The sequence below is a fragment of the Lagenorhynchus albirostris genome, chromosome 2 (assembly GCF_949774975.1).
Source record: "Lagenorhynchus albirostris chromosome 2, mLagAlb1.1, whole genome shotgun sequence".
In the NCBI taxonomy this organism is placed as follows: domain Eukaryota; kingdom Metazoa; phylum Chordata; class Mammalia; order Artiodactyla; family Delphinidae; genus Lagenorhynchus; species Lagenorhynchus albirostris.
This window is the reverse complement of record NC_083096.1, coordinates 142977842-143001091: the sequence shown is the minus strand read 5'-3', so window position 1 is coordinate 143001091 and position 23250 is coordinate 142977842. Positions and strand designations below refer to the sequence as shown.

General features: G+C 38.4%; 1 protein-coding gene and 1 pseudogene across 2 annotated transcripts in view; one reads left to right on the top strand and one right to left on the bottom strand.

The window, feature by feature from the left end:
* The window catches only part of BTF3L4 (basic transcription factor 3 like 4), a 36630-nt gene extending 23297 nt beyond the window's left edge, over nt 1-13333 (top strand). The window contains exons 4-7 of one of the 2 annotated variants that reach the window (XM_060140079.1): nt 2350-2551; nt 3419-3478; nt 4026-6472; nt 12308-13333. In XM_060140079.1, the coding sequence (XP_059996062.1) occupies nt 2350-2551; nt 3419-3478; nt 4026-4072 (309 nt within the window). In that variant the 3' untranslated portion in view covers nt 4073-6472; nt 12308-13333. Of the gene's footprint in view, nt 1-1037; nt 1274-2349; nt 2552-3418; nt 3479-4025; nt 6473-12307 lie in introns of those variants that run through there. The other variant, XM_060140080.1, reaches the window with a different exon arrangement.
* A 6865-nt stretch (nt 13334-20198) lies between these two features.
* LOC132516188 (ski-like protein) lies at nt 20199-22246 on the bottom strand (annotated as a pseudogene).
* Nucleotides 22247-23250: the final 1004 nt, after the last annotated feature.

Below are 23250 nucleotides of genomic sequence, written 5' to 3'. Positions count from 1 at the left end.
TACAACCCCATTTAAAACAACGATTAATTTATTTGTATTTCACAGTCTGGGATGGCATTCATACTGCTTTTCACACTAAACTCAAACAACATATTTTAAACTACAGAGACCTACATCAGGCTGTAAAATATGACTTAACATTTAGCCTTTGGAAAAGAAGGTTGAACAGAAGGAAAATTCATGAATTTATTTATTGTTTTTTGCCCCATGTTAGCCTCTTATTTTGCTCCCGGTAAGGTATATATTATCCATATATCAGCTGTTATTTAGCTTACATTCTGAGATAAATATTTCTCTGACAAGCTTTTATGGTGCCACAGAATTGAATTTTTATAGACAAATAAGGGTTTTAAGAATGAGAATGACATCATAGGAAGGAAACTAAACAAAGTTGGGAAATCCAGGTTCAAGTTCTGGGTTTGCACATAACCAGCTATTTGTCCTTGGGTATGTTGCTTAACCAAGAGCTCTTGTCTTTAGTATTTATTTCTTTAACAAGAGATTTGAACTAGAAGACCTCTAAATTCACCAAATATATGGCCTGACTTTTTTGGAACAATATTGATTTCAAATCTCTTGTGACTTCAATGTTTGTAAGTAAAAAATACCTCATATTACAATGTTTGAGGCTCTTTTCACACCTGGAAGTATTATAGAAATCCTTTATTAAATTAAGTGATTTGGTCTTGATTTGGAAAATATAGTCCTACCATATCTTTATTCTTTTCCCATACTAAAATTATGTGATTCTAGGATAGATCCAGAGCAGCATCCCATTTCATATCTACTATGCCACTACCTTCTCAAGCCATTCCTCTCCTATATTTTCAGCCATTTTTCCATTTAACTTTTCTACTTAAACAGTAATTATCTTCAGAAGTACATAGTTTATCTTTTTCTAAAGTTAATGTAAATTATTTTTAACTTGTGATGATTTTTGTTCAGGACAGCTAGATTGAATGCTTACTCTGTGTAATATTTGTGGGGTTTAGTTACAATTTTCTAGGGGATTTGCCTTTATTTTCTCTGTGTTCCAGGTCTTGCCTGAAATTTAGAAGCCCCTTTCTTCCCCTTCCTTTCTGGTGCTGTCTATCAGTGGTGGTGGTGATCACCTCTGAGGAAGAAAAGCCCACTTGCACTGACCATGGAGAACACTCAGCATCTCTGCTTGATTGTGACAAGGGCAGTTTTTGGATGGATCATGAAATGCTTCTAAAGTAGCCAAGAGTTAACTTTCGTAACCTTTTTATATAATAAGCATGTTACCACCAAGGTAACTTACCCAGTGAAATCAACTACATAGTGGAATCACATTATTTACACATTTAACTTATATGCAAATACAACTCTACTAAAACACAGAGTGAGAGAGAAAAATAACATTTTACATAGTGCATGCACATTCAGCCTTCCTTTTCAGTGAGTCCTAGGCAATGAATGAAATTAAATCTGAAACAGTCAGTTCATATTGGTGAAAGCTATAGAGAGAATGTGAGGATGGTTTTAAAGGTCTCCTAGTAATTGATAAATGTTCAGATGGCCAGGCGACTGGGTGGGAGAACTTCCTTGTCATTTACAAGGGTTTTTGAAGGTTGTTGAGAAGCTACACTTAAAAATCAGAGAAACTGACAAAATCCTCTACAAAGAAAGACATGAAGAGAACAAGTTGAAACTTTTGTAAATTTACTAAGTATTCAAAGGAGTGAAACACCTGATTGATTAAATTTCTGAGTGTTCTTTATGGGTTTTCAGTGGTTATTTTTACCATACACTATTACCCCCTTACAACCTGTCCCATAAGTAAGTTGCTGACTATTGTACAGATACAATAGTATCTATTGATTTAGTTTGCTAGTATAAATTAAGATAATGGGTAATTTCATTATGAAGCCAATTCGTGGCTGATAACTCCATTTTTTAAAAATGTGGGCATGAACTTCTTCCTCGCAGTAGAAATCTTTGAATTTAAAATCTAGATTCTAGGAATTCCCTGGTCCAGTGGTTAGGACTTAGTGCTTTCACTGCCATGTGCCTAGGTTTGATACCTGGTCGGGGACCTAAGATCCCACAAGCCATGTGGCGTGGCCAGTAATAATAATAATAATAATAATTTTAGATTCTATAATAAAATGACTATTTCTTGACCATCCTAGTAATTTATGCCATGTACATTATTTTACTTTGTCACTAGGGTTTTTTTCCACCAAAATCCACGGCTTACATAATTACTACATTGGGATTGCATAACTAACTACCAAGTAAAAATCAGTAATTGGATAAAATGTTCTTTAAAACGTTTTTAAAGTTGTACCAAATATGTGAAATACATTTTTTTCTGTGATCACACAGGTGAACATGATTAAAGATGATGGGACAGTTATTCATTTCAACAATCCCAAAGTCCAAGCTTCCCTTTCTGCTAACACCTTTGCGATTACTGGCCATGCTGAAGCCAAACCAATCACAGAAATGCTTCCTGGAATATTAAGTCAGCTTGGTGCTGACAGCTTAACAAGTCTTAGGAAGTTAGCTGAACAGTTCCCTCGGCAAGGTAGGTATTTCAATTTAGTACCTCTTTCCCTCCTCACCTTACTTAAAGAACCTAATGATTTAAAAGGTGTGTCCATCTTATGCTAGAAGGATTTGCCTGTACATAAATTTTACTTTTTGTAATATTGTATGCTTCATAAATTTTTGAGTTTGTTCCTTTAATAATTATGCAGTGTAGCATGTAGAATATTCAGATACATTTTGGTAGTAATATAGAGTGTTGGGAGGTAATTACCTAAAAGGAAAGTGCCAGGATCTGCAGGCCACATTTTATAAACAGTTGATTTGGTATTCACTTCTGACTAATGACAACAAGACGATAATGTTATCACAGAACTATATTTTCATTGAATATTGTTGATTGTGCTATAGATGCAGCAACTATGCATAAGTTCTGAGTGTCCAAGATAGTTCTGATTTCAAATGTGTCTTGTCATCCCTAAAAAATCAGAGCCTATTAGTTCAATGCTAATACTACAAAGCTAGATAGTTTTACACCAAAAGAGATGGAAAAAATCTTGAATGTTGATTTTTTATTTGGAGAATATGGAATTTGGAGAATTAATTAACTATAATGTCTTTATTTAAACTCACCTAAATTATTCCACTTTGCATGTAAGTTTTACCTTCACTACCCATTGAAATTGCCAACCATATTTAGTGTATATCTAATGAAGTTAAACTTTTATTAATTTTAGTATCAAGTAAAAAAATATGGCATTTAGATTAGGCAATATTTAGCTTTTTCTGAACAACTATGTAAGATTTGTTTCCAGAACTATGTAGACAGGAAAAAAGGATAAACATTACAAGTGTTTGGTAAGGGTCTTTGTTCTCAATGGCTAATTTTAAAATAAACTTTTTGTAGTGTTGGATAGCAAAACACCAAAACCAGAAGACATTGATGAGGAGGATGATGATGTTCCAGGTAGGTGACATTTCTTCAGTTTTAAGATTTTTAGCATCCTGTTTATCTCATTTAATTCATTGCATGATCATTTTTCAGTTTTTTGTTAATGGTGAGCTTGTGAATTTAAATGGATTCACAACGATGTGCATACGATCTAATGAAACAGGATAAAAGCCCTCCCGTTCAGAACTTAGAAATTGTCACACAAAGCTCTGCTGCATTTATTAAATTGGAATCTGCCTTTATTAAATTGGAATCATTGTGATTATAAATTTGCATAGTTATTGTTACAACATTTCTGTAGGAATTATGATTGACATATGAAAATGCTAGTCACCTTAGTTTGCATAGGCAAAAGAAGACTAACATTTCCTTAGGGTTTTTGTTTTAAGCAGATAAATGAAGCATTATTAGTGAAATGCCACCAATTCATTTCTGCCTCTTACATGTTTTCAGGCTAATTCTAGTAGCAACAATTTTGTTTTTGTTAGGCTAGAAGTTAGTAATTGTATTTTTACCTCTTTGTCTTTTTGTGTATCTTTAACTTATTTACTTTTTTTTTCAGATCTCGTAGAAAATTTTGATGAGGCATCAAAGAATGAAGCTAACTAAAATTTTTTCTGGTTTTTGGAAGCTGGCATGGACTAGATTTAACAAATCAGCTATGTGGTTCCAAAGTTTTACAGACACGGAGAACATCAGCTGTTACTAGTTCCGTAATATAAATATTTTGTATATTAATAATGCTGTTTGTTCAGCATTTTTCGATCATTTGATTTTGCATTTTGCACTTCCTCCCAGGATCTATTCTTTTGGTCAAAATACGAAGTGTTGGTGCAGTTTGAGGGTGTTTTGGGTTTTGATTCTTGGTTTTTTTGTTTTGTTTTTTGTTGGGGTATTTTTAGTGTGTGTATGTGTATGTATGTGTGTGGGTATGTGTGTATACAGTGGAGAGCAAATTGGAAAACAGTTTTATTTATCCTCCTCCTTACCCCAGTAGAAATAAAACAAATCTTTACATTTGTTACTTTTTATTTTTTCTAATGATGCACAGAATTAATGAAAAGTGAGTATCTTGGATTTCAAATCAGGAGATTTTACCCTTGGAGGTTTGGTTTTAATTTGCTTCGTTAACATATTTCTCATACATTTTTCTGGGTTTAAAATGTCTTGAGATATTTTGTCACCAGCTTCATGCTGGCATAATGGGTAGCATATCTTTGGTGCAGTTGCCTTAGATTCACTTACCTAGTTAGACCCAGAGGAATTTCTTCTACTAGTTTTTGTCCTAAATGCCTTGTTTTCTCCCCTTTTGGTCTCTAAATGGCCTGGTTAGCCTTTAGTAATGCTCTTCCTCATCTTCCATCTAGCCTGAGAAGGATGTTCTCCATATAGAGTTAAGTGAGTGCCTAATCCCTCTTTTTGTAAGATTGTTCCCACATCTTGAGGAACAACAGCTCCATCTTCAACTTCTTATTCTTTTGATTTTACAGTTTGGTAGATTTCAAACTGGAATAGCTAGCATGTGCTTGCTAAATAATTTTATGCCAGCCTTATCCTGTATCCTAGCTGTTCTTAATAGCAGGTGCAAAAATGCCTCTTTTTCAGCAAGGTTGAAATTGGGAATGTCCTTTTGAATCAGAAAAAATGGGCCATAGACTCATTCCCCAGCACAAATGGGCATTCTATGAAATGGTACTGGCCCCAGGAGGATTTCTTCAACCACTCCTCTACTCTTGGCCTTGAACCTACCTCTGGATTGGATCTTACTATTGTAGCTGCTCATAGCATCCTCCTGCATGCTTAGAGTAATGCTTTGGGGGAACACTGGTAAAACACAGTATTTATTTTTTCACCTCCTTTCAGAGGACTTGGAGGTAAGTTGCATTCATTCATTGACGCTTCCCTCTTGCCGTCTTATAAAAGCTTGCACTTTGTTATATCAGCATTTGTTATAGCCAATATTTAAGGATAAGATTTAGAAAGTTTATCATGGCCCATCATCAAACTATGGCTTAACCTTGCAGCATATCAACTTTTGTTTCAAGCTAGATATCTTTATTTGATATCTCTAGTGCAAGACCAACATATCAAGAGATCTATAGACACGAAGGCAAAGGTCTTGTATTTTTTTCCATCCAGACACCTCAATTTATTTTATACATTTGTTGATTTTTCCTGTTATGTTTTATATAATATATGGAGTTAACTACAAAATAAAATAACAGTAATAAAATAACAAAAGAGGATAATATTTCCTCTTGTGCTTCTCTTTTTGTTGTCTACAGAATTTACTTCTTTTGTATTTTCCCTCTGTTCCTCACCCCCAAATGAATTTCAACCTAGTCTTTTTTTGAAATTATGCTTCATCCATTGTTAGATCAGTAGCTCTACATGGTCTACATAGTCCAGAATGCTGTTCCTCTGACTGTCCCCAAAGGGCACATTGTGGGGCAGAGAGAGTTAAGGGGACTTCAAGTGGTTAGGGAAACTTAAGAGGTAGTATACGAAATGGGGGGAAGAAGCACTCATGTGGAATTCAGGAGAATTGGATCCTAGTCCAAACTCTGGCATTAACCGTATGACCTTGGGCAGGTCACCTAACCTAATGACTTTGAAATTCATCATCAGTCAAATGAGATGTTTCCAAATCAACATTTCTTCTGCTCCTGTAGTTCTGTGAATCTCATTTCTGAAAATCCTCAAGGAGGTATTTGATCATTTTTTCAGAAATGTCTTTTTATCAATACTCATAAAAGTTCTTCGTGTGTATATACTTCTTCCTCTTTTACATTTTGATCATATTTTAACTGCTCACCCAGAGGAGCTCTGGTCAGTATTTCCTTTTATCCTGTTGACAATAACTCTTAATGGCTGCCCTCTCTTGTATACAATGAGCCAATACTCTTTTTTGTTTTATATTTTCATACCTTCCCTTTTCCTGGACAAAGCATATCGAGATCCTGACTCAACCCAAAGAAATGTTCCTGCCTTCAGAGTGAGTAGGCATAGGTAAGAATGTGGATGAAACTTCTATAAATTGTAGTGTTCTTGGCATAAATATGAATTATATAGTTTTTTTAACATATGAAGTAGTTACTAAATATTTACTTTTTACTGAGGTTATGTATTTGTTGCCAAGATAACTATAGAAGAATTTTCTGGGGAAATTCACCTTAAAATATTGAGATAATTCAAGAAATGTCTATAGAAAGTTGATTGATAATCTTAATTTTTATGGTTAGTCCTTTCCATTTTTATAAAGCTCCTCATTTATCTGTTTTGGGGAAGCCCAAAGTAAGTAGTTGGGACCTTATATTTGTTTTACCCTTATTTTTCCCATTAAGTAATGGTTTAAGAATACATCAAGCATCTTGATTTGTTGTTAAATAACTAGTATTTATGGGATTCCATTAAATTAATTTTAATAAGCCTACCAGGTTCTTGTGAAAACCCATATTGGGATGTGTTTGATTTGTTTGTTTTAATTCAGTGTTTAACCCTAAGGGTGTTATATATCCATAAATACAATATTATGAGAAGACATAGTGTGGGATAGGGACTTCTCTGGTGGTGCAGTGGTTAAGAATCCACCTGCCAATGCAGGGGACATGGGTTCAATCCCTGGTCTGGGAAGATCCCACATGCCACGGAGCAACTAAGCCTGTGCGCCACAACTACAGAGCCTGCGCTCTAGGGCCCATGAGCCACAACTACTGAAGAAGCCCTCACGCCCTAGAGCCCACGTGCCACAACTGTTGAAGCCCATGTGCTCTAGGGCCTGCGTGCCACAACTACTGAGCCCATGTGCTGCAACTACTGAAGCCCATGCACCTAGAGCCCGTGCTCTGCAACAAGAGAAGCCACCGCAGCCAGAAGCCTGTGCACCGCAACAAAGAGTAACCCCTGCTCGCCACAACTAGAGAAGGGGCACATGCAGCAATGAAGAACCAATGCAGCCAAAATTAATTAATTAATTAAAAAGACATAGTATGGAATAGTAGGAGATGTACAGGTTTTTAGATAGAGGTCAGTTCCATTACCTACTATGTTATAATCTTTCCAGTAGGGCTACTGTAATGCACAACTTGGGGGGTTCACCATTCATATTTGTTGTGTCCCAGGGTTTGCCATTTTCATAGAGTATAATGTGACTAATGCCCCTATATTAGTGTAATGATGGCCTTGCTATCTGAGCCTGTTTTCCTCCACTGTAAATGGTCCCTGAATCAAACAGGGTTCCTTAGAACTCCCTAAATGATTAAGATGAAGATGAAAGATGATTAAAGTGTGTTATCTCCCAAGCCATGGCAGAAAGGAGCTTATATTTCTAGGCACAGCAAAGCTCCATTCTACACTGCCACCCTCCTGTTCAGTCTGTATTGTTCTGCCACACAGAGTTTGCCTAGATTATCATAGCCCCCTTACTGGGCTTGCTTATGATTCACTTGCTCCAATCCATTCTTTACATAGGAGCCAAACAACCTAAATTTCATATCTGAGCATGTCATAGCCTTACATTTATCTCCAACATACCACTCTGTTTCAAGCTTTCATCCTTTTGCACATTTTTTTTTACTGTAGTACAATATTGAGATTACTTGATTTTCTTTATAGTTTTCCCACCTAGATTGTGAGCACCTTGATGGCAGATAGTGTGTCACACATCTTTTATTCCCAATATCTAGCATAGTGACAACATGTAGTCTACTTACAATCATAATAACATTTACTGAATAGAGTTATCTCATTTAACACAGTTCAGTGGGGCAGATATTATGGTCTCACTTTTAAAGTGGAGCAAAAATGGTTTAGGGAAGTACCAACACAAATAACAGGTGAGAGAACCAGAATTCTAATCTAGATCTATCAAATTCCAGAGTTTAAATTCTAAACATCACCCCACACCATTCAACAAATATTTATTGAAATAAAAATTATGTTTTTGTGGCCTCTAGATGGATATCCTCATCAAATATCACTCAATATTAGCCTGAAAGTCAAATCTTAAGGATTACTCAGTAAGTTTGAGGGTTTTTTTACAAGTAGGATTTGTAATTTTTGTATATATTCAGGAGTTGAGTTTTATGAACTTAATAATTGGGTATTTTGCAAACCTGGGACGGGATCTTTGACGGTGGTATATGGGCAAAAATTCTTAGGTTACATATGTTAATCTTCTTGGCACTGGTGTTTGCTGTCAAAATTTTGCATCCTTTTAGGGTTACCTTGTTAAAGAAATATATACACTTGAACAAGATGGTGACGAATTTATCCTGCAGCCACACTTTTTTTTAATGTGTTTAAATCAAACTAGCCCACAAAAAAAGTAGAACTAATAAATGAATTCAGCAAAGCCGCAGGATACAAAACCAACACACAAAAGCAGCTGCATTTCTATACACTGACAATGAACAATCCAAAAAGTAGATTAAGAAAATAATTCCATTCACAATAGAATCAAAAAGAATAAAATACTTAGAAATAAACTTTACCAAGGAAGCAAGAGACTTGTACATTGAAAACTACAAAATATTGTTAAAATAAATTAGGATATAAATAAATGAACTGATATCCCATATTCATGGATTGGAAGACTTAATGTTATTAAGATGTAAATACTACCCAGAGAGATCTACTGAGTCAATGCAATCCCTATGAAAACCCTAATAAAGTTTTTTGCAGAAATAGAAAAACCCATTCTAAATGTTGGTGGGAATGTAAATTGGTGCAGCCACTATGGAAAATAGATGGAGTTTCCTTCAAAAACTAAAACTATAACTACCGTATCATCTAGCAATTCCACTCCTGGGTATGTATCTGGAAAAAATAAAAACTCTAATTCAAAAAGACACATGTACCCCAATGTTCATAGCACTATTTACCATAGCCAATATGTGGAAGCAACCCAAGTGCCCATCAGCATATGATTGGCTTAAGAAGTTGTGATACATATACAATGGAATATTAGTCATGAAAAGAATAAAATATTGCCATTTGCAGCAACATGGATGGACCTAGAGAATATTATGCCTAGTGAAATAAGTCAGACAGAAAAAGATAAATACTATACGATATCACTCATATATGGAATCTAAAAAATAATATGTGAATCTATATACAAGACAGACTCAGACATGGAAGACAAACTTAGGTTACCAAAGGGGAGTTGGGAGAGGGACAAATTAGGAGTATGGGATTAATAGATACAAACTACTATACATAAAATAGATAAGCAACAAGGATTTACTGTATAGCACAGGGAATTATACCCAATATCTTGTAATAACTTAGAATACACTCTGAAAAAAAAAGTCTACTATGTTATACAGCTAACACAATATTGTAAATCAAATATACTTCAGTATTTTTAAAAAGTTATAAAAAGAACAAAGTATTCATGCTAAGGAAAAAAAGAAAACTCGTTCTAAAATTCATATGGAATCTTAAGGGGTCCCAGATATCCAAAAAGAAAGAAAAAGAAAGTTGGAGGACTCATTTCCTGATTTCAAGACTTACTACAGAGTTACAGCAAGCAAAACAATGTACTGGCATAAAGACAGACATACAGAGCAGTGGAATAGAGTAGAGACCCCGGAAATAAACCTTTATATGTATGGTCAAATGATTTTTGACAAGTATACCAAGACCATTTGATGGGGAAAGGATGGTCTTTTCAACAAATGGTGTTGAAAGAACTGTATATCCACATGCAAAAGAATGTGATGTACTTTACACCACAGACAAAAATTAACTCAAAATGGATCAAAGACCTAAACATAAGACTAAAACTATAAAATCCTGAGAAGAAGACACAGAGGGAAGCTTCATGAGTTTGAATTTGGCAATGATTGCTTTGATATAACACCAAAAGCACAGCCAAAAAAGAAAAAATAGGTAAATTGGAGTGTATCAAAATTAAAAACTTGTGTATCAAAGGATACTATCGAGAATAAAAAGGCAACTCACAGACTGGGAGACAATATTTGAAAATCATATATCTGATAAAGGATTAATATACACAATATATAAGTAACCACAACTCAACAAAAAACAGCCTAATTGAAAAATGAGCAAAAGACTTGAATAGATATTTCTCCAAAGAAGATATACAATAAGCCTATGAAAAGATGTTCAACATCACTAATCATTAGGAAAATGCAAATCAAAACCACAATAAGCTACCACTCCACACCTATTAGAATTGCTATTAAAAACAAAACAAATGTTGGCAAGGATGTGGAGAAATTGGAACCCTTATGCATTGTTAGTGAGAATGTAAAATGGTGTGGCCACTGAGGAAGACAATATAGTGGCTCCTCAAAACATTAAACACAGATTGTCCAGCAATTCCACTTCTAGATATATACCCCAAAGCAGAGAGATACTGAAAACAGAGACTCAAACAGATATTTGTACACCCATGTTCACAGCAGCAATTTTTTTTTTTTTTTTTTTTTTGTGGCTGCTCTGTGCAGCATGCAGGATCTTAGTTCCCCCACCAGGGATCAAACCCGTGCACCCTGCAGTGGAAGTGCAGAGTCCTAACCACTGAACCACCAGGGAAGTCCCCATAGCAGCATTATTTACTATAACCAAAAAGTAGAAACACCCCAAATGTCTACCAACAGATGAAGGAATCAACAGAATGTCTATACAGTAAGTCCCCTACTTATGAACCTTCAAGTGGTGAACTTTCAAAGATGCATTCGCATGACCAGTCACATAAGTTAGTTCACATGTCTGGCAAACATTGTCATGTGCGTGCATCCTCCACAAGTGGTTGTGCTTTTGTGTACTTCATAGAGTACAGTAGTACAGCATCTTTATTTCAAGCCCAGGATGTCTGGAAGCAAGCGTAAAAGCAGCGGTGATGTAGCCAGTACTGCTAAGAAACGCCAAGCAATAACAATGGAAACAAAAAGTGAAAATAATTGAGTGGAGCAAGGCGAAAATATGGTAGATGTTGCTCATTCTTAAAACGTGAATTGTTCAGCCATTGGCACGATTCTAAAGAACAAGGACAAGATCATGGAACATGTGAAGTTGGCTGTGCCGATGATGTCGACAACAATATCGAAGAAGCGTGTAAAAGTGGTGGAGGAGATGGAGAAACTTCTCAGTATGTGGATTCAGAATCAGCTTCAGCACTGAGTCCCACTAAGCTTAATGCTAATTCAAGAGAAAGCCAAAAACCTTTATGAAGACTTGAAACACAGTGAAGAATCAGAGGGCGCATCTTTTAATGCCAGCCATGGCTGGTTTCAAGGGTTCAAGGCTAGAGCCAACCTTTGCAATGCAAAAGTAAGCAGTGAGACAGCGAGTGCAGATATGGTAGCTGCCCGAGAGTTTCATGAAACACTTTGAGAAATTATTTATGCAGGCACATGTTGACTCGAGCAGGTTTTTTTTTTTTTTTTTCCCGGACGCGCAGGCTCAGTGGCCATGGCTCACAGGCCCAGCTGCTCCGTGGCATGTGGGATCTTCCTGGACCGGGGCACGAATGCGTGTCCCCTGCATCAGCAGGTGGACTCAAGCAGGTTTTTAATGTGGATGAAACAGGGCTGTACTGGAAGAGGATGCCAGACCGAAGTTACATCAGTAAGGAGGAAAAGTTGATGCCAGGCTATAAAGCAGCGAAGGATAGGCTAACACTGTTGTTTGGTGACAATGCTTCCGGCAATATGAAGCTGAAGCCTCTCTTAGTTTATCATTCAGAGAACCCAAGAGCCCTTAAAAACATAGCCAAGGGCTCTCATCCTGTTGTGTAGAAGAGTAACCCCAAAGCCTGTGTTACACAGGCCATTTTCCAGGACTGGTTTTTCCACCACTTTATCCCTGAGGTAGAGAAATACTGCTTGGAGAAGGATGTCCCATTCAACATTGTTTTGCTGCTCAACAATGCTCCGGGCCACCCCCCGTTCATGGACGACTTTCATCCCAGCATCAAAGCAGTGCATCTGCCACCGAATATTATGTTGCTCATCCAACCCATGGACCAGGGAGTTACAGCGACTTTCAAGAAATATTTACATCACACTTTTCATCAGGCAGTAAAGACGAGTGACAAATCAGAAACAACCTTGCAACAATTTTGGAAGGACTACCATCTACAAGGCCTTAAAAAACATTGACTTTGCTTGGTGTGAGGTTACGGCTGTCACCGTGAATGGGGTTTGGAAGAACATTTGCCTGCAGTTTGTTCACCATTTTCATGGATTTGGAAGGTGGATGAGGAGTCCAAAGAGGTCTTCAGCAACTTAGTGACCCTCAGTGAAAAACTGGAGCTAGATCTGCAAGAAGACTACTTCACTGAACTCCTTGCTGTGCAACACAAGGAGCTTACTAATGAAGACCTGATGGAATTGGAGGCCCACAGAAAGGATGAAGAGAGACAAGAGGAAGAAGAAGTAACTGAAGAACCAAAGAGAGTCATGATGCAGGAAATGGCAAGGGGATTTTCTTTATTTGAGGAGGCACTGTTAGTTTTTGAGGCATAGGACTAAATGAAGAACAGTGCACGAAGGTTGCAGCAGCTGTTCGGAATGCAATCCAGTGCTACCGTGTCATCTATGACAAGAAAAAAAGAGCTACTACCCAGACATCACTGGATCATTTTTTCAAGAGGGTAGATAGAATTGAATCCAGCAAGGAACCAGAACCTGTGCCATCAGCGTCAGGCGTGAGTGAAATTGCAGCTTGCCCTCCGTGTCCTGTTGCTGACGATCCTTCAGCTCTACCATCTCCCAGCTCCTCTCCCTCCTCCAGTCAGTAACTCTTCTTGCCTGTTCACTCAGTGCCAGTCCCTGTATGCCAGCTGTTGTACTGTACTTTTCAAGGTACTGTACTGTAAGATTAAAAATGTTTTCTTCATTTTTTGTGTTTTTTATGTATTATTTGTGTGAAAAGTATTATAAACCCATTACAATACAGTACTATGTAGCCAATTGTGTTAGTTGGGTACCTAGGCTAACTTTGTTGGACTTACAAAGAAATTGGACTTACAGACAAGCTCTTGGAATAGAACTTGTTCATATGTAGGGGACCTAGTATATATAAAATAGAATATTATTCAGCCTTAAAAGGGAATGAAATTCTGATATGTGTTAAAACAAAGGTGAACCTGGAAAACATGCTTAATGAAATAAACCAGACACAAAAATACAAATATTGTATGATTCCATTTACGTGAGGTATCTTGGAATAGTCAAATTCATAGAGACAGAGCAGTGGTTACTAAGCGCAGGAAGGAGGGGAAAATAGGGAGTTACTGTTTAGTGAGTACACAGTTTCAGTTCAAGATGGTGAAAAAGTTCTGGAGATGGATAGTGGTTGCACAACATGAATGTACTTAATGCCACTGAAAAGGTACACTGAAAAGTGGCTAAAATGGTAAATTTTATGTTGTGTATATTTTACCACACACACACACACAAAATCAAACTGTCAGTATGCCTCTTGGTACCCTATGTTTAAGAGGTCAGCCAACAGTAGGTAAGTGTACCCCATCACAAATACTGTTTACCTCAGCATCAAGTTGTTCCAGGGCACAGTGTTGAGAGCCCTAGGATATGTGCTTTGAGGGGTCAGAGATGGATAGGAGCCAATCCCTGCCTCCTTGGTACTTAGTTAAGTTAGAAAATAGCAAACAAAATATAAAAGATCATACCAGGTTGCTACAGACTCTGTTTAAGTGTCACAGAAAAAGAGGATATTCATCTCATCTTTGTGTTTTTCTGAACAAGGTTGTTAACACAGTGTATCAAGCCCAGTTCACACCCCTTCTGAAGTTGTTTTACATCCACAGATCCTACTTAAACTCAGACAGCCATGTTTTCGGGGTGACTCCACCGTAGTCATAGGTGGTCAGATCAAGGTTAGAACGTGATCCAAGATCCAATCCATAGGTTAAACTGGGTCAATCTATTTATTTCTAAGGATTTTGTACTAAAAGAAAAGACCGAGTCAGATGATAATGGAATCTTGGACTGAAAGGTCAAGTAGGATGGGGCTAGAGCACTAATGCCAGGCCGTGAGCAAGCAATGGAAGCTGGTAAGAATGATATGGAATGAAAAATGAATGAAGCAGAAATGACAGCTTCAGAAAATGGCTTCAAAATTCCTGTCCCCGTGATGCCTGGCTGTCCTTTTTGTGTCCCTGGGTTGCTAACTTTCCAGTGAGATTTTTGTGTTCTTAAAACACCTCCCTCGGGACTTCCTTGGTGGCGCAGTGGTTAAGAATCCACCTGCCAATGCAGGGGACATGGGTTCAATCCCTGGTCCAGGAAGATCCCACATGCTGCAGAGCAACTAAGCCCGCGTGCCTAGAGCCCGTGCTCCACAACAAGAGAAGCCACCACAATGAGAAGGCTGCGCACCACAACAAAGAGAAGCCACCACAATGAGAAGGCTGCGCACCACAACAAAGAGTAGCCCCCGCTCGCAGCACCTAGAGAAAAGCCCGCACACAGCAACGAAGACCCAATGCAGCCAAAATAACAAAACAAAACACCTCCCTCTGCCTAGCTTGAGTGTTCTTTGCAACTAAATGATCCTAAAGAGAGGACATTTGAATTTCCTCTGGAAGAATCTCCTGATCATAGATGAAAAGGACCACTTTGAAGAGCTTGTTGTCACTGGTGGGCTTCAAATAGGAATTTAATGTTTAATGAAGGAATTGGAATACATCAAGGTATTTTCAGACTATTACGGATCACTGGAAGTAGCATGAAGGTAGTATGATATAGTGGTAAAAGAGGATTTGAGGTGCCAGAAGTAGCCCTACATTCAAATCTTAGCTCTAACACTTCATATGTGTCTTAGATGCCTTAACTTCCTAAACCTCAATTTTCTCATGTGGAGAGAGAGAACACCTTGCAGAATTTGGGGGGAAGATAAATGTATATGAAGTGTGTGGCATATACACAGTAGGTCTCAGTAATTGAGTTTTTATTGTTAAAGCATGACTGATGTGGCTTGTTCAAATCAAATCATGATGGCCTTGGCCTGATTTGTGGTCGATTTTTAGTTAATAGAATTGTTCTCAAGTTTTTCCCCATTTGGCCCCACTTTGTTACTACCTGAATCCTAGCAAATGCCAGGGTGTAGGAAATAGATGAGTCAAATGGCAGGCAAATAATAAGAGTAAAATTAGACTGAGCTACTTGGGAACAGAGAATAGGTTTTATTACATCTTTGTGTTTTCAGTGTCCAGGACAGGACCTGGCATATGGGAAGCACATATTAAGTAAACATGAATCAACTAAATTTAGAAATGCATGAATGTCCAAATATTTGAGCCAAGTGGTGGCCAGAGATTTCATACAGTGTCATTCTCTGTTCCCAGATAGCTCAAGTATCATGGGATCTGTCGAGTCATAGAGCCCAAGCAGCAGTGTTGATCATATCTCAGTTTTAATCTTTCAGTCCTTTCTTCCTCTGGGCCCCAATCAAAGGTTCCAACCTGTATGGTCAGGCCACTCAAGACGGCTGTACTCTTGTTCTCTGTAATGCCCTGCTCAACCAGTGCCTGCTTCACCAATACCCTATTCACATGACTGACCTTCCTACCTACTTGCCCCAGGCCCCAGCTAAGGATTGTTCTTGCTTTAGATCAGAACATCTCCACTATGATAGCTTATCAAAGGGGTAGTAAAAGGTGGTGGTGTGCCCCTCTGCTGCTTTCCCTGGTAACTGAAGAGCCAACCTGACATCAATTCGCCCTATAACTGGTAACCTCCCCCTCCCCCTGGGAACAAAGACTGCCGCCATGTCCTGCCTCCCACCTGCCACACATGGTGGGGTGTTGCTCCAGTACCTTGCTTCAGACATATGAGGTCCCCCTATCCATTAAATCATTGATGTCTCTGTTGCTGACTCTGGGCTCTTTGGTCTTGAAGCTGGGCAAGTACAGGGCTTGTAGGCCTGTGGGGTGCAAACCAACAAACCTGTATCTGCTGATAAATGGGTCTTAGCAGTAGTTCCAAGTGTAGAATATGCTGCCTCCAAAACCCAAAGAGACCTACCATATGTGTTTCTTGGTGCTAAGAGGTGCATTGTGCAATGGTTTTTTTGTTTCTTTTTTTTAATGTTGGAAGCAAGGTACTGGAATGCTCCAGATCATTCAACCTGTAAAAACTTCACTGATGTGGTAGGCCTCTAAATATTTGTATAGTTTCTCCCCCACGTTCTGGAGTATATATGCCTTGCTAAGGTATCCAGAATACTTGCCACTTACTTCCTATCACATCTGATGGTATTGATATACTGGACTAATATCATTGTTAGAATTTTCAAACGGTTCAGATACCTTTGGACTATAATAAGACAGAGAATATGACACTGGGGCAAGACCATGAATGTATAGTTGCCCATCCTGTGTGATCCTCTTTCCAGATGGGTGTGGAAAAGAACACATTTTCTAGATCGATGGCTGTACACCATGTACCGGAGGCTCTGTTAATCTCCTCTAGAAAGATTCACATCTGGCGTAGCAGGTGTAGTTGGAGCCACTGCTTCATTAAGTTTGCATTAAGTTTGTCATCTGCAATGATCCATCAGTTTTTGCAGAGGCCAGACTGGTGAATTAAATAGGAATAGGACAGGAACCAACATTATTTCATTCTTTAAAGTTTTGAGGGAGGTACTAAACTCTGCCATTCCCCTAAAATGTGACAGGTTTTTAATTTATTGTTTTGACCATTGTCCAGGAACAGTTTCAGGGGCTTCCCCTTGGCCTTTCTTATTACTACTTAGTAGCTCTTATTCTACAGGTTAAGGAACTAATGTGAGAGTTCTGTTGTTTCGATGTACGCCCATTCCAATTATACTGTCATGAATGGGAAATAACTGGGTAGGACCATACACCTAGTGGAACAACTGTGGTACAAACCTTGCCCAAGCCTTCATTTTATCTAACTCATATATGCTCCTATTCCAGTGAGGAGACCATGCTAATGCTTTAGGTCCCCAGGTACCAGTGTTAACTTGGACCCTGTCTCCAACAACCTTAGAAAGATCTGGGTATTTTTCTTACTCCATTGTAGAGTTATCTGAGTAAGTGGCCATAGATTGGGGAAGGACTGCAGGAATCACTACTATGTATACTTGCTGTGATTTTATAGGGGGCTTCCTCATGGGAAACTGGTCTCCTATAATTGATAGCTTCTGGGTCTGACAACAGGCAAAGATTTGTGACTTTCCAGTAGAGCAGCTGATCTCAGCCTTCTCATCCATTTTTTTGGTAAATAATTTAAAAATTTTTAAATTGTAGTTAAAAGCACACAACATAAAATATACCATCTTAACCATTTTTAAGGGTACCGTTCAGTAGTGTTCAGTGTATTCACATTGTTGTGCAACAGATCTCCAGAACTTTTACATCTTGCAAAACTGAAACTATGTCCATTAAACAACTCATTTCCCCCTCCCTTTTCGTTATATACAATGGCCGTCCATCTATCTTGGCCCTAAGAACACCATGTTCTTTTTTTTTTTTTTTCTTGTGCCACCCAGCTTTCAGGTTCTTAGTTCCCTGCCCAGGGATTGCACTCCGGGAAGTGTGGAGTCCTAACCACTGGATCACCATGGAATTCCCGGAACACCATGTTCTCTGAGCCATCGCCAAAATCCCTGCTGGCCAGACCCTCCTGGCTACTATTCTAACATTAAGCCCCACCGTTCTTCTGATGGTGAAGTACAGCCACCTGGTCTCTGCTAATCTGAGTTCTTATCCTCATTGCTACTAGGGAGCCCATCTCCTACCATCAGTCCTGACTTAGAGACCACAGCTGCTGCAAGATTCTCAATGATGCCGGTAATTTCCCTACCTAGTGCATTCTTTGTTGTCTTGGTAAATGGAGTGTCCTCCAAGCTTTCCAAAAAGCATGATTGACTGGTGGATTTTTCAGTCTTAGATAATAAACCCATTATTGCAGGCCCACTTCATTGAGCCTTTTGATTCCTTTTACCATGGCAGTTCTGGCATCTCTATTTATTTAATGTGTGGCTATCACTTTTTTCAAGTTTTAAAGAGCCATTCCAGCAGTGTATAGAACCATCTCTTAGGGGTCCTTGCTGAGTGTTAAATCCTGTGTCACAACAGAGAGCCCTGATATTGATGAACTCTCCCTTATCCAGCTTTAAATTCCCACCTCCATTTATCCAGCCCTCAGCCATCCTTTCCTGGTACTTGCCATTACGTGTAAGTCAGGTGCTATAGCTATTTGGGGATATAATATTGCCTGATGGGCCATTTGATCCTAGTTATGAGTCTGGTGGCCACGAGGAGAAATCAGAGCAGATCCTGAGGAGGACTTACATTGTCTTATAAGGTACGTACAAAATGGGGAGGTATGGGCCTTTATCTTCCCACCTAGGCCAGAGGGGCACTTCTATAGGCTCAGAGGATTCAGAGGAGTCTTGGGATTCAAGCGTTTCAAATGAATCTACCTAGATATCTTCACCCCAAATCTCAAGGTCCTACTTCTTCCCCATCAGGACCCAACTCTTATGAGGAAACTTTCCTACACTGAGAATTCAGCCTTTTCTAAAATTCTCCCTTTCTTAAATTTCTGCTTGATAATTATCTCTGAATACTGGCTGCAAGAGATGAGGGTCTCTTTAAATACTAACAGTGAGGTCCTTTGTTTTAAATTGTTGATTAATAGATCTTAGGTCATTTTCTTTTATCAGTCTTTCATCAGACTCAGCATCAGTCACCCACTTCCACAATCCTTATAGTTGCTATTTCCCATATATTTTTCTTTTTTTTAGCCTTCAAAGTGTTTAATGTTTTACAATTTAAAGGAAAAATCCACTAAGGAAAACAAATCCATTATATAAATATCAGTAAGACCCACAACTACATAGAGAAACTGTACAGGAGGATTATGGATTGTATAGAAACTGATATACATCAATGGTATCAGTTTTTCTCAAGTACATTAATATTTTCACACCACTATTAACAACATAAAAGTTCAAAAATTATTACATTTTATTCCCTCTTCTAAAGTTGCTACATAAAAATTTTTTTCTGAATATAACCACATTTAAACAGAAAATCTAATTATAACTGCTTCTTGTGTTTAGCAGCAGTGTATAAGAAAGCATGTTATCCTTCCCCATGGGGTGTGCTATAACCTAATCAATGAAATTCCTCTACTGACAAAATGTCTCTTAGGAGACATTAAATAGAAGAGAACTGGTGGAAATTCATTCCACAATATGAACAAAATTAAAGCAAATTTTGATTATAATAATGAGTGTACTATATTAACTTAGAAATGAGATTGTGTTCATGAAAAAAAATGGAGATTCAACTCCTTGAGTAGCTCTATATATGAACTATGAAGCCACCATTGTATCTAAAATTGAATCTGAAATATGGATAACAAAATTGATCAAAACTATTTTCCATAACACAATGCAGCTTTTAAAAAGTATGCAACTGCTAAATTGCATTGGAAATATAGGCAGATTATCTAATAGTTGAAACGATAAAGTACTGTTACTGAGCTGGTTGAAAAAAAAGTACAAAGAAACATACATTTTCATTCATTTGGAAAATGTAAAAATTTATATACTAATATATAATCTCTTCACTTTCTCTGATCTACAAATGGATACAATGTCTAGTTATTTTCATGCAGATAAATTGTTCAGAATTCAATTACCAAAGCAAACAAACAAAAATAGACCCTGTTGGGAACACACAGATGAATCTCTTTAAAGGTTTCTATTCTTTAGCAGTTTTTGATGATTTCAAAATTTGCAGCTTTAGCTCTTTTATCATCATCTCTAACTTCTGTCTTGCCTCCCGTTCCTGTCTGAGTTCATCTTGGAGTTCTTGCCTATCAGCCTCAGCATGGTCCAATCTCTGTCTCAGTTCTGCCAGCTGTGCTGCATATTCAGCTTCTTTATCTTTTTCTAAATTTGAGTCACAGGTACATTTTTGTTTCATTGCCTGCTCTAATTTTATGTCTAAATTTGTTCAACATAAAATTCTTCCACTCTTTGAGCATGTTCATTCTGCAAAGATTCAAGCTCTTTCTGTAAATTCTGCTATTCTTCAGGGAGTTCCTTCACAGCTTTTGAGCTACTCAACATTTCAACTTCCATCTGAAGTTGTTGCTTCTTCTGCAAAATTGAGTTCAGTTTTTCCTGTTGTTTTACATAAGTTCTCATTACTTCTTCCATGATTTTTCCATTATCATCCTCACAAATGACATCTTTGGCAAGAAGTGGAGATGAAGCTGCAGCATCACAGTCAATTCCCGCCTTACTTGTGTCTCTGGCTAAGTTGCAAGTGGTAGACTCAGGTTTCCTTTTGCTTGTAGAATTATTTGAAACTGATGGATCTAACTGGCTATATAATTCTCTACTTGTTTTTAGATCCATTTTTTCCTGTTCCTCTAGTGAGACATCTGGATAAGACACTGTTTTTTGATGTTTCCCACTGCTGTGAGGCTTCTCTGAATGTCTTAGTGTAGATCTACTTGCCTCTGTCTTTGTGACCTCTTTAGGCTAGGATACAGCCGAAGTAAGCCACACATTTGGGGCAACCACTTTATCACACATGTATAAGTAGTAGCTAGGGTGTAGAAATGAATGTGTCTGAGAAACATGGTCACCTTCCTGCTTTATAACTGGATACCATGACTATAATTCCACTCCTGGTGGTGTATCTATCTTGGATTGAGTCCTCTTCCCATTTCTCATGCTGAATTTCTCCTTCATTTCTTCTAAAATTATCTCCAGTTTCTTTTCTTCAGGTGTCCCTAAGTATTTTTGGTTCACGTGAAAATAGCAATGCCATCTGGCTGATTCAAAGCCCCAGTGGCAAGTCCTTTTGTCCGGTGATCTGTGAGAATGCATCACAAATGTCTGGAGCGCAAGCATTCCACAGCACTCTAGACGCTGAATACACGGAGCATCTGGCTGAACATAAAACTGGGGTGCAAATAAATCCTGACATTTGCCTAAGCATTCATGTTCCACTTCAAAGGCACTGCCAGTTACCTTCAACTGAGCCAATGAGTTTTTAGCAGGAAGTATACTACCATTTTGAGGAAAAGTATGTGGCCGCAATAAAGCATTACACAGTCTTTGTGCATCAGTTAATGTGATCAGCCCACAGGATAGGGCATTAAGTGGAAGTATTCCCAGGACCTTTAAGATATGAAGATGGTCTGATGTACACCTTGAACAATAGATGTACAATTCATCACATACTGTATTTATTTGTTGGAGTGAAAATTCTCGGAGAACAGAGTTTAGGGCTTGGGGCAAACAGTCTCTTTTCTTCTCCAACCTGAAAACAAGAAATAGACTCCCCTTCCAACAAAGTCTGGGTGAGTTCTGTGGAGCTATCAGAACGGATGAGCAGTGGACCAGGAAGAACCTGAGGAGATGGAAGAGGCAGAAATACAGTAGGTGACATGCTTTCTTGGGAATACTGAGCGGAAAATGCTGCTGGTCCACCCAGAGAGCTCTGACTACTAAAATGGAATTGTGCCAAAGTGTGTTTCAAACTGGATTTAAATGTAAAGGTTCAGGCACAGAGGCACAGGTTCTCTTGACATGCTCTTCACCAGTTTCCATTGGCGCTTCATAGTCATCCAAGTGTTCCTTCTTTACTGTTGGCATCTTGTTTATCATCATTTTTCCATTTGCGTGAATGTCTATCATCATTTTTTTCACTGGAGGGCTGGCATCATCTTCCGTCCTGTTCAGTTTTTTATTTGAGCCCTGAACCAAGGAAAAATTTGTCTGTAGGTTTTCCATTGCTAAAAACTATTGTGTTAAATAAGTCTGAGATTTGCGTTGTTAGTTACTTATTTGAGGAGAGAAAAGCAATGTATACCAATACTTATGGTAACTTACTCTCACAGAAAATTTAAATTTCCAAAGAGACATCTCCCTAAATTAGTCAATAGATTTTGCAACTTTGTTTTGGTTCTGCTTGTACTCTAGTGTACTTTCACTGCAAGTGCTGTAAAATTTCTTATTTTCTGTCTAATAACAAAGCAAATAATTTTAAGAGGCACACGTCCGAGGAAGCCTTTATTTTCTTAAATTCTTCATATATATGTATTAAAATAAAGTTACCAGTTCTCTCAACTCAAGATGTCCAAGTTCAACACAACAGTTTGGTTTGGCTTTAAGCACAACATGTGAAAAGTTTATGCAATTACTTGTGTCAGAATTATGCACCCGAATTTAGTATTTGGTACCAAGGACACCAAAAAAGGAGAGAAAAAGTATCTTCTGTAAAAATGATGATCTGTTGGTCTGTGTAGACAAAATGAAGGCTTGTATAAGTCCTCACACCAGTAAGAAGAGCTTCTGACTCCACTTGAACTTGTACAATTAAAAACGAAACCTAAAGAAAAATTGCCCAGTTATCTTCAAGGATTACTGTTCATTTTTCTTTTAATTAATCTTAAAACAAACCCAAAGGGTTAAGGGCCAAGGCCACTAGCCAACGTACTGATTTCGCCCCCTACGGGAACACCTCAGCCAACGCAGGCCAAGGAAGAGGGCAGGAGGCGAGACCTAGAATGGGGGAGCCCCCAAACCCTGAAATCCTCGGCCCACGCAAAGCCACCCACCCACCTCAAACCCGAGGCGGCGGCGGTGGGGGGGCCAGCAAGGGACCTGGGACGCCTCGGGGCGTGCAAGGGGGTCGCGGGAAGTGGAGGAAAAGGAGTCCCCTAACACCTCCCCTCCCCCTCCGCGGTCTCGGAACACCCCAGGGCACTCCCAACAGCGCCCCACTGAGGGGGCCG